The following is a 20382-nucleotide window of genomic DNA, read 5'->3' as shown; positions in this document are numbered from 1 at the left end:
GGAAGTCTGATAATTCTACATATCTTAGCTCTAAACATGCAGCCTGTGACCGTCTCTGGAAAAAGCAGGATGATCTTCCAAAGGGTGCTCATTGACTTGACAAACATTATGGAGCAGTGACTCCATGCCAAGTGCTGTGTTTGGTCCTGGGGTTGTAGAGATTAATAAGACAATATTTCTATCCCTGAGGAACTCACAAGTAGGAAATTCTGGGGAAAAAAGGTACCAGTCATTACACCATGTGATCATTATCAAAGGGTACTTGGGCAGCACAGTGAGGAGGAAGAAATGAACTCTGCCTGGCAAGGTCAGGGAAGGCTTCATGGAGGGGGTGACCCTAACCCAAGGGTCTTAGAGGATGACTAGGAGGGCATTCCAGCCTGTGTAAGGTAAAGGTGCAGGCCATTTTTTTTTAAGTGAAGGAGGAAGCAGCTGCCTCATTGCCCAGATACTGATTTGTTCAGATGTTTCAATGCCTAATGATACACAAAAATTTTCTTAATGAGAAAAGCCACTTCCAGCGGCAGGGTCTGGGGAAGGGACAATAAACATCATGTCCAGCTGGCCACAGATGTGGAGAGAAGAAACCCATGAACCAGCCCAAGAAGCAGGCCAAGGAGATGGATAAGATGAGACATTCGTGCAGAAACCGAAAGGGGAGCAGAAAAGAGGAGCTAAAAGCGAAGGCCCCTGGGGCACAGCGTGCAATTAAGAAATCTGCCCCAAAGAAAGCTGTGCCTTGTGCCGGAGGCAAGGACAATCTTGGATTCCTTCCCTGTTGAAGCATCTGGATTCTCGGCCATAACGTCTGTCGCCACCTATAGCTGGAATCAAGTGTTGTCCTGGAGCTTGCAGTACATTTAAGAATAAACCTTTGTAAAAAGAAGCGAGTGCGAGTAGGCAAGTAAGCGAGAGTTTGGGAAAATGGCAGAAGACTCAATCAGATAATAAAGCAGGAGCCAGATTATGAAGGACTTTATATGTCCCAGTAGGGTAAGAGTCTCCCCCAGGCCTTTTTAAAAGGAGGACTCGTGGTCAGATCTGCCTTCAGGAGGAGCGCAGTGGCAACGGTGCAAATGGCGGATTAGAAGGGGTGGGAGGGGACACCCGGATGTGGCCTGAGCTTGGTGCTCGGGATTTATATTGAGCAGGAACAGTCTTGACTCCTCCCCTCGTGGGAATTGCAGACTGGTTGAGAAGATATTAAATAGTCACAGGAATGAAGGCATGTTTACAATTGAGCAGATGTTCTCAGAGAAAGGCAGCTCCAAAGGGAGCTGACAGATCCCCAAGAGGCTGTGGCAGGAAGCACGTGAGAGAGGACCGATCCTGAAACAAGGGGTGGCAGTAGGGATGGAGAACAGGGGATGAGAAGGAGGGAGAGAGGGTGAGAGTGGACGAGTCGGGGAGACTGCCCACACCTGGGGGCGTGGGGTCAGGGAAGGAGGATGTTTTCAGGGTTTTGACATTGGGAATGCCCTAGAAGGATTTGGGGAGGGAGTCAAGGAGAGTATGATGGGGAAGAGGGCAAGGTCCTGGTGACCCAGGAAAGGGGTAGGGGCTTTGTCCTTCTCCAGGACCAGACCCATTCCCAGCAGAGCTAACGGCCAACACTCAGCTCCACCTCCCAGAAGCATGGGTGAAGTCTATATCCTAAGGGACTAGAGGAGTAGCGGGGCCTTGGGAAGGAGGACCCCATGCTCAGCACCAAGGGACAAGCAGAGACTTGCTGAAGGGATGGATGGGTGCTTTGCAAACAGAAGACGAGAACCTGAGACTTCCCTGGGTCAAGGAAAGGACCAAAGGGAGATGGTCAGGTGAGCCATATAGGCCCAGAAACATCCCGAAAGGAGTGATGAGACAGAGTGGCCTCCTGACAGCAAAGGGTCACACCCCCAAGAAGGATGTGGCCTCAGAGAAGGTCCTGCTGGGACGGCCAAGGCTGGGTAATACTGTCTGCCCTCGTAAGACTCATGTAACCAGTGGCCGGTTAAGAGGAATCAGTGTGGCATCACGGGACCGTGCTCTTTGTGTCAAGCATGCTACATGGGTTTGCAGGTGGGGACGTGGAGTGCAGTCAGCCTCCTGGGCTTCACAGACGACAGATTTTCCCAGAACCCTGGGTCTCTGATGAAATATGGGCATCCCTGGTACAGAATGTTATCATACACTTTATTATATTTTGAAAGTTATAATCTCACCTTTATCTTATAAATTCAAGTTAGGAATAAGGGCTTTGGGGGAATGAGAGAACTTACTATGCCCATTTTCACATGGAGAAACTAGCACACAGAGGTCTAAGACTTGATGGAGGAGACAGCTGTGGTCAATGTCAGCGCCCAGGTCAGGCTCAGAGAGGCTGGGCATCTGGAAATGACCGTTATGCATCACAAAAATAGTCTGCATCTAATATAAGTTCTTATCTTTGCATCACTCTCCAAAAAGTGACAAAAACATAGATCTTTTCCGGAGCTACTTTAGAAGAATGCTTACGCCTACTACAGCAGACCTTCTAATATCAGATAATGTTTATTTATATCCTCTCCTCATGTTTATTCATGAAATGAATTTTAAAAGCCTGGTACCTTTGAGCTTCAGGAACAGGCTGAGAACCCCCAAGGTTCTAAGGAGAAAGACTTGATGATGCACAGAAAATGAGCCCTTTTGGATGAGGCCTTCAGAGCACGTTGGAAGGCCCTACCCCGAAGCCCCGCATCTTGTTCTCAGACTGACTGTAGCCTCTTAAAGGTGAAAATCCTGACCTTTATTCACTAAAATTCAATTCTAGGATGGAAATAAGGTTTAAATTGTGACTCTTCAAAGTGGCAGAGTGAGAGGAAACTGGACTGTCCAGGGTTAGCTCTAGAATATCATCACAAAAGCAGCTGTGAGATGGCATGCTGGCTCAGACCAAATCACCCCGTGCCTCAGCGCCCAGCTTCAGTCATTCACTGACGAAAAATGTTTCCTGAGACCCCACTGAGAGCGGTGACTGCTCTGGGCACCTGATGGCAGGGCAGTGAGCAAGTCAGCAGGCCCTGCCCTCACGAAGGTCACGTTCCTCTGTGAAAGGAAAGACAGAGAAAAGAGACAATATGCTAATGATGATGATGAAAATAAACAAGAAGATAAATAAGATCATTTTAGATTAAGTGCTGAGAGCCAGGAAGGAAATAAAAACGCTGTACAAAAGAATAATGAGGAAAGGATCTCCTGCAGACATGGTCCAGAGAAGGCCAACCTGAGCAGGTGACAATTAAGTCTGAAGCCTAATGGATGAGAAGAGTGAGATGAGGCAGGCAGGTGGGGAGGTAGGGGCAGGGCAGTTCAGGCAGATGGGCAGGGACATGGCGCCCTGAGGGAGGGGCAAGCCAGCAGGGCTACATGAGGTCAGGGGAGCCTCAGCTGGGTGACTAGATTTGGTTGTTAGCCTATGGAAAGCCACTAAGGAGAAAGGCAGGATCTGATTTATACTTTTAAAGGCTTATTCTGAGAGCTGATTGTAGGGTCTGAGAGTCTTTCAGCCTGATGCAGAAGTCCATTGCAGCTAAGGGAAAAAAACAAACTCATGCCACCATCAGTAACACTGCTTATTTGCCATCTGCCAGGGAGTATTTTATGCACTTGACAAACATTCTATTAATTCATATAATCCTCACGACAATCCTAGGAAGTAGGAATTATTATTTTCCCATTTTGCAGCAGGGTGAAAAAAGAGGCACAGAGAGGCTAAGTTATTTGGCCAAAAGCTCACAATCAAACCCAGCATGTGCACTCTGCTTCACCACAGCCCCACCTCCACACCGGTGTCAGGAACAGGGAGTCCAGATATGCAACGGGGACTCATTCCTTCATTCAAAGGACAGTGAATTTGTTGAGCACCTTCAGTATTGTCAGGTTCTGTGCTAGGTTTGGGGTTTCGCCACTGAAGAAAGCACAGCTCTGCCCTCAAGGAGCAACCAGGCTCCCAGGAGGAGAGTGTGACTCTCAGTATGAATAAATCTGGGCTGCACGGGCTCTGTGCATCCCAGTTCTTCTGGGGCCAGATTCCTGGGCTGTGTAAATCACTCCTCATTTAAGACCCTAGATAAACCAAGAGCTGGTTCAGAGGATCACAGTGGGGGTGAGGCCCAGACCTCCCCAGGCACTGGACACTCTGTCCCTGACTGCCCTCAAACCCGGTCCAACCGCTCTGGTCACCAGGTCTGAAAATCAGAGAAGCACAGTCCTCGTGGAAGGTCTTTCTAGGTTCCAGGCACCTTCCTGCAGCTCCCAGCCAGGATGGCAGATGTGCGTTGTTCCTGCTTCAGCAGAACTTTAGCACAAGGCCAGCTACTGTCTTTTGAACTTGAGAAACAGCCTTTCAGGAGCTGATCCTCCTGCTTAATTTGAGCCTGCTATGTGCAGATTTGAGAAGGTAACTGAAAGTAACTGTTCAGGGTGAGGACAGAGTTCCATAACACTGGGGGAGGGCCTCATGGCATTCTAAAGAAGCAGCAATTTCCATAACAATTACCCAAACCCTCACAGCAGCCTTGTTGATCAGTTTGTTCACTGAGGCCCATACACAACTGCCTCTTCAGACAACCTGTTATTACAGTCCCATTATCCAGGCGAGACAGACCTGGGAGAGAACTGATTATTTCATCCCGCCTAGTGCATGACAAATCAGCCCCACCCTTCCCACCCACCCACCCCCGCCCAGTAAGAGGAGGGTGAATCGGTCTGTTCAGCGTCACTCTCAGGCACTTGCCCCTTTGACTTCATTAGGAGCACTTCTTATGCTAGGGAGGCCTATTAATGAAACTTCAGTCCCTTCCACTGCCAGCCAAGAGTCAAAGACAGCACAGGTCAGAGAAGTCAGAAAGAGGATTTGCATGAAATCAAGGGTTTGTGATGATCTCTGCAGATAGGAAGGAAAATGAGGCATGTTCAGAAAAGTCAATAAGCCACTGAATTATGAACTCCTGTCAGCACCTAAGGGCTGACAGGGTTGTGTGTGTCCCTGGGGAAGGCAAGGCAACCAGAGCATCCTTGCCCACAGCCCTGTCACACTGGCTCGCCCCAGCAAGCTTGCATTATACTAGGACCTCCAAGAGGATGAACATGTTCTGCGCGTCCTGCATCCTTTTCACCTGCTACAGTGCCTGGCCCAGGTTTGGGGTTTCGCCACTGAAGAAAGCACAGCTCTGCCCTCAAGGAGCAACCAGGCTCCCAGAGTTCAGTAATATCTGGCAAATACTACAAACGAATAAAAATAACAGCTACCATTCATTGATTCTTACTATATACCTTACGTGAGTTGCTCATTTAATCTTCACAGCAACTTAATAATAAGGAGTCATTATCCTTTTGCATACATAAGTAAATCACGACTCAAGCAGGTTTTGTAACACACCCAGTTCACACAGCCAGTATGTGGCAGGACTGGGATTTGAACCCAGGCCTGCACCTTGGCTCTTCTTAATCCTCCAGCTATCTCTGTGAAGACTCCTGTGACTGACACAATCGAAGGAATCAGTAGCAAACTCAGTAGTTAGCAGGAGTGGGTGGGAGGAGGATGTGGAAGCCGTGGCCACCATCCCTATCAGAAAGAACCTCAAATTTAGCCTGGAGACCAGCAGGCTGACAGTGGGGACTTTTTGTTAGACAAGTGGCTTCGTGGTGAATATCAACTAAGCCAAGTGCAAGATACCTTCTTCTTGAAAGACAGCCCCAGACCTCTGCAGTGACTGGACTTCTGCCCCATGCCCTGTATCCCATAGCTCCTGAGAATGACAGGCGATGATCAGTACATGACTCAGAGAGCATCATAGCCTCACAGGACACTGGGATAGCTCCCATGCCCAAGCTCTTGGGGTTAGAAATGTACTACTGACTCCTTCCCAAGGCCAGCCTTCTTTCTGAGAATATATTATTAAAGGTTTCCAGGGTCAAGGTAATATAAGTCTTTTCCCACACAGAGCAAAGAGGAGAAGCTTCATTTATCTCCTGCTATATATTAAACCAGAAGACACCACTAGCCTGGCCTATCAAGTTAATTGTGGAGCTCTTGTCACCACAAAAAAACAGCAAGTTTTCATAGGAGTTTTTTCCCCCTTTTATTTCTCAACAAGGATGTCTGTCATTTTCATTTTGATTTATAAAAGTTATTTATGTAAGAAAGACAACCCATTGTCCTATGTGTTGGAAATACAAATCCTTTCCTCACTGAGTCTTTTGCCTTATATTTTTATTTAATATGCTTTCAATATATACAAGTAAAGTTTTATGTGGGCATATCTTTTCATCTTTCCCTTTTTAGTTTCTGAAGACTCTCCCAGACCAAGATTACATAAATATCAATACTTCATTCTGGCTTTTTGATCATGTAATTTTTAAGCATTAAATGCTTCAGTTCCATTCAGAATTTATTTTGTTGCATGGTTTGAGCTTTAGATAAAATATCATATTGCTTACCACGTAGCCCAACTACTTTGACATTACTCAGCCCATAAGGTCCCGTCTGAGAAACAACAACAAAAAACAGTCTATTCAGTTAGTCCACTGAATGTTCATGGGTACAAATGAAAGACCCAAGAGATCTTAATAATGAGTCTAGCCATTTTGTTTTTCTTGTTTTCTTTGGGGTTTTTTGGGGGGTGAGGTAATTAGGCTTACTTATTTATTTACTCTTAGAGGAGGTACTGGGGATTGGACCTAGAACCTTGTGCATGCTAAGCATGTGCTCTACCACTTGAGCTATACCACCACCCCAGCCATTTTGAATGATTCAAGCCAATGGACCCATCTTTTCCTTAAAGGAAGTCTTTGTTACTGCAACTCACTTAGCCCTAGAGTAAGAGGAAGCAAGGGCTATAGACACTCCCTAAAGGACTTGGAAGGGTTTGTTTAAAAATGTGTAGTTTCCTGCCCAGTCTGATACTGGGGGTTATTGCTCCGAAGGGGGGCAGTTTCACTCTGGCAACCACAGGGAGTCCAGGCCACTTGTGATTACGGTCTCCCAGAGGTCGTGGCCAAAACAAGTCTAGAGGCACATCCTGAAGCTAGAGAATAGAAATGGAACAGGTATGAAGATTGTCTGGCAGCCAGACAACAAATGGAACACATCAGCATTCCAAGCCTTATGGGGGCGGCTGTTAGAGAAGGGGCAAAGGCACAGGTCTAGGGATCTGTAAATATTCCTTTACTGGAATACATACTGCTTAGTGGGCCAGCTCTGCCTCCTCCAGATTATTACCGGAGAATGCTTAAGTGAAGGCACCAAGGATAAATCAGCTTAGTAACAAAATTCATAGCAAGAAGCAAATGAGAAGAAAATACAGGCTGAATCTAGGCCATTTTCCCTAATCAAAATGCGAGAGGTTTTCCCTGGATGTGTTCTAGAATTGCTTAGATTTGCTTGCTTCATTTATGTCAGCCAAAGGTTTGTGGGATTTTCCAAGGTAAGAAAGGGAAAATGAATTTCTGTAAAATGTCTCTCAGGTGGTTCTACTAACCATTTCTTAGGTTGTTCATGGTAAGTGCATTATCCTGGACCAGTACTTGTCTGCCCAGCCCCTCCCTCAGACAGCGTGTCCTATGATTTTCACCTGATCCTGCTAGGAAGGGAACAACTGTCAGAGAGATCACTCCCGCATCTCCTTCCAGTTTTGGATCTGAGGCTCATTCAGTGGTTTTGGATTCTCTCTGCCACTGTTGCCTTCCACTAGCGTGATAATCGAAAGATTGCTTCTTAATGGAAGGTGATACCTGCAGTGAACCATGCCCACATATTGAACGGCATTTGTTCACACAAAATGGATGCTGCATCTCATATAAGGAAAGAGTTTTCCCCCTTTCTCAGAACAGCATCAGGAGCTAGAGCGCTAAAATCATAGCTTGATACCCAGTGTTACTTCCAAACCCCCAACTAAATTCCTTCTTGCTAAAACTAAGACAAATATTCCAAACTCACAGATTTAAAAGAAACCAAAAACAAATTCATGGCAACAAAAACTCGGTTCAGTGTTTAGTTTTCAGACTCTGGGATACACAGGGAATGAGCAAAAAGATAGCTAGAAACACACACATACACACACATACACCCACACACAATCACATATGGGAGAGCTGAAAATTCATGAGCGTCACTGTGGGATTTTTAGCCAAAGTGATGAGTACTAGTATTTTTGTACATCTTATCAAATAAATACCAATCCTTGAAAAATGCTTTTTTTTTTTTTTGAGACTTAGCTAATCTTGGCCATTTGTGGGTGAGTGATAAAAATCTGAAATGTTAAAGAGAAAAAGAGAAAATGTTTTCTCATAATAGTACCCCAAATCTGGATGCAAACTAAAAGACCAGCACTTAACCATTCAGATGTTATCACACATACATGTTAAGCCACCCAACCAAAATCCAGCTTTCTGATTACGTTCTGTGTCACAAACCTGAGAGAAGGTCAGAGTCACAAAGTACTGACTATGAAATGTGCTTGAACCTTACTCTGAAAACGAACGTATTTTAGTAACTTGATCATCTCAAAAATGTCCAAGAGCAGTGTCCTAGAAGCCAGCTCTCCCCTGGACTGCCCTCACAGCCCATGCAGCGTCTACCTTGAGTGAGCTGCAGGGTGAAGCTTGGGCAGTTACCTGGTAGACTGGATCAATACAGACACAGCAGATTCACCACCTTCATTCCTGAGAATTCATCCCCAGTTTAGAGGATTTGATACTTGTGGCTGGCATACTACCCAGAGCCAGAGCAGTGGTAAAGCACAGTGGTTAGAAGTACCTGCTTTTGAAAACCTCAGACACATCTGGGTTTGCAACCACTTGCCAGCTTAGTGAACCTGGGGAAGGCACTGAAGGCTTGGAGCATCAGTACTTCCATCTGCACAATGCGAGTAATAAACCAGCCCACAGCACGGGTGGTCATAGGCTTAAGTGAGCCACCCTGTGTCATGTGCCCAACAAGTCGCAGTTGCCAATTACACTGGCTCCATCTCCAAACATCACCCTTTCCCCCTTCCCATGGGGCTAGGTGGTCTAAGAAGAGTCAGTCAAGAGACAGCTGAAGGAAGAGTGTACTTTCTGAGGCTAATAACCTAAAAGGGCAAACACCTGCCCTGGTGTTTAATTCCAAATGTTTAACTAATTACAAGATAAAAATTATACTGCAGCCAGGAGTCCCAGTAAAAGGACTGAATGGAAAAGAAAGAGCCTGCTCTTTATAATATTCTTTCAAAATCTTCCGAGAGATCTGAGCATCTCATTATTTCAGTATACAGGCACCAGCACCCAGCCACAGCCCCAATCCAGGGTAACCACTGACCACGTTCCTGGGAGAAGAGTCAATAGGTGCAAACCACCTGAGAGTCCTGTCTGTTTCCTTGTAGGGTTGAAGAAAGTTTCAAAACCTTATTTTGGTCCATCTTTGGCTTGTCTGAAGTGATCTCGGTGGTGCTGAAATATGACCACAAATTCATCGAGAACATCGGCTATGTTCTCTACGGCGTTTATAACGTCACCATGGTGGTCGTCCTGCTTAATATGCTAATAGCCATGATCAACAACTCGTATCAGGAAATTGAGGTAAGACCAGCGAAAATGCTCTCTCCCCCTTGGTTTCATTCACACCGCTGTTTTCAGCATGAGGGTAATGATGTTAGAAGCCCATGTGTTATGAAATGTGAAGCCAGAACAGCCAATGGTGGGCATTCTTCCTGGATTGCTCCAAGAAGCACTTCCAGTCAACCTGAAGCCATGACAGGCACATGCAATGGCCCAACGAGGACAGAAAGTACTGGGGTCCTGAGTCCTCCCTCTTTTCCATGTGTCCGCACAGGACAGCATGCAGGTGACACATGGCAAATTGGAATGACTGTTTCTTTCAGCCTCACTTCTGCTTTGCCCATGTTATTTATTAAGTGCTTACTGTATGCCGAGCCTGTGTTAGACACTGGCAATACAGAGACGACTAAGATGTGATCTCTGCCCTTGAAGAGATTCTCACTCAGCCCAGTGAGGAAAACAGGTACATCAGTCAACAAATTACAGTGAGGTGGGCCAAGTGCACCCAGAGAAGTCCTCCCAGGTGTAGGAGGCACAAAGCAGAGAGAGTAAGTGACTGTGGGGGAAGGAAGCTCGCAAAGGTGATGCTTGAACGCCAAAGACTGAAACGGTTTTGCTAGACAGACATGGGAGTGAAGAGAATGCATCAGGAGGCAATTTATCAAAATCTGAAATTCACAAGCCATGAGCTATTGATTGCAGTCTTGTTTGGAACAGCAAGAAATAAAAAACAAACTAAATGAACATTAATAGGAAGCTAGTTAAATAGATTATGATGCACCTGAACCGTGAGAGTCTATGCAGCTTTGGAAGAGGGTGAGGATGTTCTCTCTATACTGATGTGGAAAGACCTCCAATTATAATGTTAAGTAGAAAAAAAAATCAAGCTGCAGAACAATGTATGTATTGTGCTCTCTCTTACATAAAGAGGAAGAAAATAGAACACATATTCATTTTTGACTGTATAACCATTTGAAAAAGAAAAATAACCTGAAAGTTAAAAATATATATGTAATAGATAAACAACAAGGTCCTACTGTATAGCACAGGGAATTATATTCAATATCTTACAATAGCCTATAATGAAAAAGAATAGGAAAAGGATTATATATGTGTATATATGTATATACACACACATACATATACAGAGCTGAGTCACTATGCTGTACACCAGAAACTAACACATTGTAAATTGACTATATTTGAGTTTTTTAAAAATTTTTTTAAAAAGAAAAGAAAAGGAACCTGAAAGAGTACACAGGAAAAGCACAGCGTGGGTGCCTGTTGAGAAGGGGGCACTTAGGGGTACGGTCAGTGTAAAGGCTTTCTCTTCATAACCTTTTATGCTTCAAAATTATATCATTGTTTTACATATTAAAAGTTAAATAAATAAACTGAAAATTAAAACAAAATAAAACGCGCTGACCCTTTGACTCAACAATTCCATGCAGAAATACGATGCTACGTAGATTTTTATCAAAAGAAAAACTTGGAAATAGCCCATCAATATCGGCTTAAACTACTACATCACAGACTTTAGAACACTGTACATTAACAACGAGACTTTTCCGTGCTGACATAGCAAATCCCTTTGATACTGTTAAATGAAAAAAACCGAAGAAAAATACCTACAGGGAAATCTTATTTGCATAATAATACAAATGTGCATATACAGAAAGAAAAGGCAGGAAAAGGGTATTCTCTGGGAAAGGGACTGAAACAAGACAGGAGATTCGAAAAGGGACTTTCACATGTGCTTGGTATACCTCTGTACCTAAATCTTTTTCTAAGGAAAAGTTTCTTATAAAAGATGCTGGGTTCAATCCCCAGCACCTCCTCTAAAAAGTAAATAAATAAACCTAATTACCTCCCCCCAAAAGCAAACAAACAAACAAGAAAAAGTTATCTGTGTTTTTCTCATGTAGAAAAAAAATAAAGACTTATTAAAGTATTAGTTTGCTAGAGCTCCCACAACAAAATCCCACAGACGGGGCGGCTTAGACAACAGAAAGCTTTTTTCTCACAGTTTTGGAGGCTGGAAGTCCGAGATCAAGGTGCTGGCAGGTGGGTTTCTTCTGAGCCTCTCTCCTTGGCTTGTGGATGGCCACCTTCTTGCTATGTCTTCCCGTGGTCTCTCCTCTCTGTGTCTCATCTTCTCTTTATGATGACACCAGTCATAGGATTAGGGCCCCACCCTTATGGCCTCATTTAACCTTAATTACCTCCTTAAAGGCCCTCCTCCAAATATAGCCACATTCTAGTCTACGGCCATACCACCCTGAACGCGCCCGATCTCGTCAAATATGACCACATTCTAAGACACTGGTGGTTAGGGGTTCAACATACGAATTTTAGGGGGAAACACTTGGTCCATAACACTCCCCACCAAAAGAAGAGTATTCTAAACAGCAGGAAGAGCACATGCCCAGGCAGGGAGAGGTAAAACAACGCGGTCTAGTCAGTGCTGCGAGAGTGCAGGCTGTGCTAGGGGAGAAGGAGAGAGGCAGAGGGGAGCCAGCGCCAAGCCTTGGCCTGAGCCCCCCGCCACCCCCACCACCTACAGGGAAATGCAGCACTGTGTCAACAGACAAACAGCAGACAAATTTTTTCAAGTGTTTCACATACTTGGTCACCCACGCATATGATGAGCTGTTGCTAACAACCCCCCCCCCTTCTGGGCCTCAGCTTCCCGTCCTGTAAGAGAAACCAGATGGTGCCTGGAACGTGTGTGTCTCGAGCACTCACCCAGGTGTTCTGCCCCATCCTGATGAGCACATCGTGCGTTGGTCCCAATGAACGTGGCATAGGAAGCCACGTGACTGGCCTGAGAGATGCCCACTAGTTTGGGGCAGGAGTGAGCAAGCCCACGGTTGTGATGCCAAGTGATCCCAGCACAGCGTGGTGCCAGGAGACAGAGCGAGCCTCCTGCAGTTCACACCTCCCCCCAGGCGCCAGCTTCGTCTTGTCAGGTGAGAGACATGTCCCACCTGTCTCGGTTACGGGTGTGCAAGGACCCTGAGAGCTGCTGCCAGGAAGTGCCTGGGGTTCACAGTCACACTGAATTTGGATGAAGTATGAATTTGTAAATCCACACAGAACACTTATTTACTCAGTAGATCTTGAGCACCTGTGTCCGAATCCATGGACCCGCCTGCCTCTGCGCCTCCTGCAGGCGGCAGACAGGCTTCTCCACCTGAGCAGCCCAACCCGTGTGCCCTGGCTCCCTGCCCTCTCCCCTCCTCAGGAGCCGCCCTGAGCATCACTCCTCCCTGCCTGCAGCCTCACCCTCTCCCTCTCTACCTAATCCTTCCTGGCAGCATTCCCATGCATCCCCTGATCTTAAAAAAAAAAAAATTAACAGCTAACAGTCTTCCCTCCATCTCACTTTTCAGCTCTCAGCCTTTCTCTCCTGCTCTTTGCTGCCAACTCTCTACTTTCTCGAAAGAGTTGTTTACGCTTCTCACTGCCTCTCCACTAATTAACTCCTACTCTTCTCCACCCCTGCCCACCCACACTTGACTTGACTGAGAACTACTCACCCGTTGGATCTGAGCTCAAACATGAGGCCTCGGGCAGCCTTCCCTGACGGGGCCAGGTCAGGGCTGGCACCTGCACCTCCCCAGCTCTCTGCACAGCGCTAGGTACAAAGAGGTGATGACTTGTTTAACACACACATGTCACTGGCCAGACTATTCCAGGAGGGCCTGAGTGTCATCCCCGGTGCCTACCTGGCACAGGCCAGGCACACAGTAGGTATGCTGTAAGTGGGCACATAGTAGTAGGTTTGCTGAGTGACTAAGGGTTGAATACCAGGCACTGTGTTAAATTATGGAGATAAAAATAGTACTTGCTGAGAGTTTACTAAACATCTGACATTGGTTTCCATGCATTAGCCCCTTTAATTCTTACAACAGCCCATGAGGTAGGTACTATTATCTTCATTTTACTGATGAGGAAACTGAGGCCCGGAGAAGCTAAGTCACCCACCATGGTCACACAGCCAGTCAGAAACAGAGGCAGGATTTGGATCCAGGCAGGCTCCAGAGGCTGTGCTCTCAGCACTACACACCCCTCCTGCCAGGTCAGGATCAACTCCCCCCGCACCAACCCAGCAGAGACTCGGGGATGACCCCTGCCCTCACAAAGCTTCTGGTCCAAATGGCCAGGAGTGCACATCCCCACAGACCAGGCCAGGTCCTGTGGGGTCTCAGCAAAACAAGCAAACTGGTCACGCCCGCTGACCATACTCATACTCTTGTGACACACCCCAGCAGCCTCACGTAGGCCCTTGCTGGGCTCATAGCCCCTTGAAGTGCATCTAGTGCCTGTGGCGAGAGAAACCCATTGCTCCCAGATCACACACTCAATGCCAGCTTCAGGGCTGGGGGAAGGAGGCAGCGCTGTCTCCACGTGCACGGGGCAAGCCCAAGACCACTGCCAAGTGTCGCACAGCTAGCGAGGGTCACGCTGAATCCCAGCTCTTCCCTGGCCTTACACCGCCCTCCTATGACAGAGGCCAGGGAGCCTGCTTATCGACTTGCTGCCTCTCTGGGGGGGCGCTCAGCATTCTGGCATTGACACCAAGTCAGAAGTAACAGATCTGGGCTTTAAATCTACCACCACCACCAGGGAAGAGGGCACGGCCAGACTATGTCCTGCCAGCTACAGTCACATTTATTCCCCTTGAATTACATATGCTGGACCTCTTAGCACCAATTAGCAGCACTCCAACCAATGAGAAATACACTGTCTAAGAAGAAATACACTGTAATGTCTGATATGGTAGCCATGAACCACATGTACCTACTGAGCACCTGAGATGCGGCCAGTCCAAATGGAGATGTGCTGTAAATACAGAATACATGCCAATTTCCAAGACTCAGTATGCAAAGAAAAGGTAAATGATCTCATTAATAATTTTTTTATAATGATGACATATTGAAATGATGATTCTGTTGGATTAAACAAAATACATCACTGAAATGAATTTCACTTGCTTCATGTTACTTTTTATAATGTGGCTCCTAGAAAATCTAAATCTGCTTGCACGGTTGGCCCTCGCGGCTCACGTCGTATTTCTGCTGGATGGCGCTGCCTCTGATGGTGTGCTGTTGCCTCCCTTGTCCCACAGGAGGATGCAGATGTGGAGTGGAAGTTTGCCCGAGCAAAGCTCTGGCTGTCTTATTTTGATGAAGGAAGAACTCTACCTGCTCCTTTTAATCTAGTGCCAAGTCCTAAATCATTTTATTATCTCATAATGAGAATCAAGATGTGCCTCATAAAACTCTGCAAATCTAAGGCCAAAAGCTGTGAAAATGACCTTGAAATGGGCATGCTGAATTCTAAATTCAGGGTAGGTAGTATGGGGTTTATGGCGCTGGAGAGGCAGCAGTGGGGGAGGGGGAGCTGTGTGTGTTTGATTCAGATGGTCCCCTCCCCACCCTCACACAAGGGAAGTCAGGAGCCAGAGAGCCCCCGTGCTTTTCAGAATCAGCAAAGCGGCAGCACTGCCGGAGCCCCCCTCCTCCTGCGGTTCTGTGCAGAGGGGCATTGCTGGGACTCGGTGAAGCTGCCGGGCTGAGGGCTGAGCCGTGACCCTCCTGAGGGACTCCTGAGGGGATTCGGAAGCAGAAAAGCTCTTCCCAGAAAGTATGCGGAGAAGGATGTCTGGGAAGAAAGCTTCCTGACCTGTTATTTCCCCCTCTGGAGATTCTCAATGTTTATTAGCATATTAAAATCTCTGGGGAGTCCCAGAGGAAAGACACCCACATCCCTTTAATTCAGTGCTTCCCAAAGTTGACCAAACAATATTCTGCAACCCATTGGCCTCCTACAGAATGACTCCCCAGAAATATGTTCTAGGCAGCCACGCAGGGGTGGCTACAGTGACCTCCCGAGAGTCCTCTTTTTAGAGACAGCCCAGTACGCAGCTGCTGTTCAAGTCCTACCATGTAGGTATGTATTATGTGTCATGTATGATGTATTATATATTATGTGTTTTGTATTTTTCCCCAGAAGACTCACTACCATGCTGGCATGAGGAATTCTGAAATCCTGACAGCAAATAACACTTACAGCAAGCCCACCAGATACCAGGTAACTCCCTCTTTCCCAGGGACAGGCAGAGATGCGCTCTGTTAAGGCACGGATTTAGTCACACGGCTGTGTCATCCCCCTAGAACACAACTCCATTCCTCTCTTCATTCAACAAATATTTATCGTGCCTACTATATGCCAAGGCACTGTGTTGCTTCCTGGGAATACGGACGTGGTTCCTACCTTAGCAGCACTTGTGGTCCAAAGAGGGAGAGGCACAATGAACAAGCAACACACCAATAAATATGGAACTTCAAATCAATAAAAATGCCAAGAAGAAAACAATCAGGTGCAAAAAAAGGGAAAAAGAGGGAGCCCCTGCTTAGATGTGGCTATCAGAAGATTCCTCTTCAAGGAGACGACAGTTGGCTAAGACCCCACAGATGAGGAGGAGGCAGCCACGTGGGACCTTCCAGGCAGAGGAAAAGCATCAGCAAAAGCCAGAGGGGAGAAGCCTGGCAGGTCCAGAGAAGCTGGAGCTCAGCGAGCAGGAGAGAGGGGAGCGCAATGAGGTCAGAGTCAAAATCGGGCGAGCAGAGCAGGTCAGGATGTGCGTTTCACTCTGTGTTACCTAGGAAGGCAGTGGGAGGAGCTTAATTTGATGGAGGGAGAAGATGATAAAACTTTATATATGCTTTAAGAAGACTAGCTAACTGCTATAATGAGAAGAGACTAGTGGGGACAAGAGTGGAAACAGGAAGGCCAGTGAGGAGGATGTAACAGTCATCCAAGTGCAAGGGACGGTGACTTGAATTGGGGTGTGAAGAGGGTGATGGAGGAAAGCCAACTGACTCAAGATACACATTCTGGATGTATAGCCAAAAGGACCAACGGGCATGGGGTAGGGAGGGCAGGCACGCAGCGTGGCTCCCAGGGCTCTGTCTCAAGCAACCAGGTGGATACTGTTGTCCTCAGTGAGCAACTGATCTTAGACTGCCAGCCTGCCAAGTTTGTTGGTATAAAAATTAGAAGACCTGTCATGCTTGCAGTTCTTGCTTTGCTTTCAGAAATGATGCCAAATCTCTGTATCAATTTGAATCTGCCCATGAGCCAGTGATAAAGGGTTACTGCTGGTTATTGATTATAAAAGTGCGGACGATTCTCTCCCTGCTTCCCCTCCCAATGACCAGCAGTTTTATCCACTGACCCCTTCCTATCAGATGTACATCTGAAGCTGTCCTGACTGTTCCTGCAGGCAGAGGTGATCTGTCCCTGGTGCCACCACCCCCAAGGGAGCCATTACAGACTTAGCATCTTCCAGACACAGGTCTCTAATCGAATCTCCCTGTGTATTTCAGAACACAGCAGTGCATTTAGGAGGAGTTAAGTGTACAATTAAGAAATGGCTCATCTCTCATAGTGCTTATAGTTTTATCAGATGACATGGGCTAAAAATTGGCAAAAGGCAAGTCTTATATTTAATTGTGCACAAAATTGGACCTGACCAATTTGATCTGCTTGGAGTTTATTTTAGAGGACAAATTCTTTGGTCAGGGGAAGAATTTTTATTGCTTTGCTTCTCAGAGAGTAGTACAGATTATCTGTGCCACAGAAAAGATGGAAAACCCTATGGATTAGAGCCAGATCTCTCCTGGGTTTCGGGCAGAATCAGCAGCTGAGATAAAGGAAGACAGAGGATGTGGTGAATGTCCTACACCAAGGATGAATCCTTTGTGAACAAGCCCGTGTTCCAAAGCAGTCTCAGAGTGATCCCATTTCTGATTTCCATCATCCCTGGCTGGGTCCCTGCAGCCTTCGATCTCCCTGAGCCCTTCCTGCTATGATTACACAGATTAGCCGGTTTTCAACTTCAGGCTACAGATGGCCTGGGAAAGCATGCTCACTCTATAGTTTGTGAATCCACCAAGAAAAGCCTGGGGCAACTTACTCAAATAGTTGTCACCAAAAAGAAGACTGAAAAATGGGGCCAGCAGGCATCAGAGGGAGAGGGCTGGGAGGACAGCGGATGGAGCAGAGAGCATCTTACATTTGTACGTTTGCCCTTTGCTCAGCCCTTCAAGGTCAAGTCTGGGCATCTTCCAAGGCCATCATCTGCACAAATAGGAGTAAACCTTGGGCTGACACAGACAAACAGCTGGCAGCAGACTAGACAGACACTAGGGCAGGCATAATCTCACAGATGCCTGTGAGAGAGGCAGGATCTGTAACCCCACTAAACAGATGAGGGAACCCAGGCTCTGTGGCAAAGGTCACACAGCTGGCTGAAGTAAGATCTGTCTGACTCAGAACAACACCCCTCCTCCACTGAATCACACTGCCCGGGCACTGGCCCCTGATTCCTCTCCACCATGTCACACCAGAGCCTTCCTCCAACCTGCCCTGCCTGTGTCTGACAGCCACCAGGAAGACATCTATCCAAACCCAAACGGAAGGTGCTTTTGCTATCATGGGGCAGCAACCCGTGCAGAATGAAGGATTTGGGCAAGGATCCAAACATGGCTCATCCGTTTTCTTGGGCCCATGGGTGGCCTTCCAAGCTGCATTACTTTCTTCCCAAAGCACCTCCCAAATGTGCCAAGAATGTGAGGAGACCAATTCACTCCCTGTTCTTACCATCCAGGCTGCACCCAGAGCCTCCATCTCACCAAGCTCATATGCCGTCAGCCTCACACTGTCAGGTTCTGAGACATCCTGTAGCTTCCCAGTAAGACAAGACCCTGGTTGTTGATACACGTGTAGCTGTTAAGCTTGTTTTTCTGTGTTTCTAGTAGATCTATCTGCTTGACTGTTCAAACTTAGCCTATTAGGTGTTTATTTTAAGCTTGCCATTCCTTCAGCTTTGTAGGGCTCCCTGTTGGAAGGGAAGGCAGTTCCTTCAGACTTCAGAGGCTCTCTGTGCTTTTCTTTTCTGAGGCTTCCAGGGGTTGGAATTCTAATTTTTCACAAAATTGGTTCTTTGCTTTTGTAAATGTGTTTTCCAACCTGGGCTCTGTGGACATAAGACCAAACAATGGAGCAAAACCCTGATGCCGGCAAAATGGCCAAAGTGTGCATCCTAGCAAAGCTACCCTTGACCTGCTCCAAGATCCACTGTGTCCACTTGTCGGGGTGTGTGCAGGCCTCAGATACTCACTCTCTGAGGAGTTTTTTCCTTCATGGGCCAAGCAAACAAGCTGCATCCCAAATGAGCCGTAGAATCCAGGCCCAGTCCACCCTTGAAATAAGCCCCAGGTTTTATGATACAATCCCTTCCCCTAAACCCACTGGAGAGTCCTCCTTTTGCCTCCTAGATGGCCTTTTCTGTAGAGATCAAAGCCAATGGAGTGGACAGTTTGCTAAGGCTGATTTCTTCTATTCTGGGGTCTGATAAACCCCAGCTTAACGAATGACTTGTCTCGCGACTCATTTCACCCCACCTCTCCCCAGTGTTCCTCCGTTTCTCCGTTCGCAGGTGGCAGCAGCACTTCCCTCTGCCTGCTGCTTGGTCTGCCACCTTGAGCGGTGTGTCCTCTTGCTCTTCTATGTCCTCAGCTGCCCTGGCTGCACAGAGAAATCCCTCCCATTTCCGCTTCACCAGCAGCAGCCAGAGGACTCAGGGTCACAACCATTCTTACCCGTTGAGCACCCCAGTCTTAGGTCTTTTGCCTAAGATCACTGAATATACTCATCTTCAGTACTTGCTAAGTGAGTCTGGGCGAAGTGGGCCAAGCCGGCACCAGCAGGGACAGTGAACTTGGGGAGCGTTTATTATCTCCATGAAGTGAAAGTGCTATGGAAGGCAGCCAGGAGGGGTCTCAAACCCATCGCAAAGTAACGTGCTCTTCCTCCACACAGCGAGGGGGGGGGGGGGCTTCTGACGTCCATCCTTTCTGGAAACAGAGATCCACCGTAGCACCCATGTTCAATAGAACTTTGGACATTTTCTAACCATTTCAGACTTTCTGGGGACAAGACTGGCGTCTCGCTCCTGCAGATCCCAAGTTGTCTAACATGTACATGCCAGAGCGGAGGCTAGGTCCTTAAGGGCATGAAGTCGCAAAGCAACTGACAGGTGGTCACAGTGTTATCCCTCAAGGTGACTGTCACTCCTGGGAGTGAAGCAGGGTACGGAGGAGGTTAAGGGTCCCTGCATGCCTGCCGTGCTCATGCAATTCTGCTTCCATATTAAACCTCTAAAATCCTAATGTGTGGTGAGAGGCTTAAAAACAAACCTTTGCTACTCTCCCCTTGGAGCTGTAAGTCTGTGGAAACCCCAGCTCAGGTCAGGCAATCCAGGGTTCAAGAGTGGGCCACGGGGTTTCTGACAATTACATACCAGCAACCCTCTTCTGCAGGGTAACACTCTGTCCTCTGAAATCTAGCTGAGGCTTTTCCTTGCGTAAAAGACTTTGTGCTTTTTTAAAGGTCAAATTGGTACTCAGAAGTGGCCCACACCCCCTGTGATCAGTGGGAGCCAGTTTCCTGCATCTCATCTCCTAAAGCATCCTGCACTTAGCCTTTTCCTGAAGGTTTCTGAAGGTTGGACGAAGCCCCAACTTTGATTTCCATTTTGGTTAAATCCCAGATCTGCCACTTCATAGCTGTGTGACACTGGAGAAGTTACCTTACTCTCTGAGCCTCAGGGACCATCTGTAAATGGAGACAACTCCCATCTCACCTGGTTTCAGGGAGGATTCCATGAGGTCATTTTGTCAAGGAGGCTCACACAACTCCTGGGCTGCAAGAAGTACTCAGTATATTTATGTTAGTAATCATGAAATCTTTTTAGAT

General features: G+C 47.0%; 1 protein-coding gene and 1 long non-coding RNA gene across 2 annotated transcripts in view; one reads left to right on the top strand and one right to left on the bottom strand.

Annotated features, from left to right (window-relative positions):
- LOC116662720 overlaps positions 1 to 20382 on the bottom strand; it is a 114702-nt gene that overhangs the window by 84878 nt on the left and 9442 nt on the right. The gene's annotated exons all lie outside the window — the stretch shown is intronic.
- Positions 1 to 20382, top strand: part of TRPC7 (transient receptor potential cation channel subfamily C member 7) — a 118763-nt gene that overhangs the window by 93880 nt on the left and 4501 nt on the right. Inside the window, 3 exon segments of the mRNA XM_006180300.2 lie at positions 9381 to 9576; positions 14687 to 14908; positions 15571 to 15651. Of these exon segments, the coding sequence (XP_006180362.1) occupies positions 9381 to 9576; positions 14687 to 14908; positions 15571 to 15651 (499 nt within the window).

Source organism: Camelus ferus, chromosome 3 (assembly GCF_009834535.1).
Source record: "Camelus ferus isolate YT-003-E chromosome 3, BCGSAC_Cfer_1.0, whole genome shotgun sequence".
Classification (NCBI taxonomy): Eukaryota; Metazoa; Chordata; class Mammalia; order Artiodactyla; family Camelidae; genus Camelus; species Camelus ferus.
The sequence above is the reverse complement of the archived record's forward strand: the minus strand, read 5'-3'. Positions and strand labels throughout refer to the sequence as shown.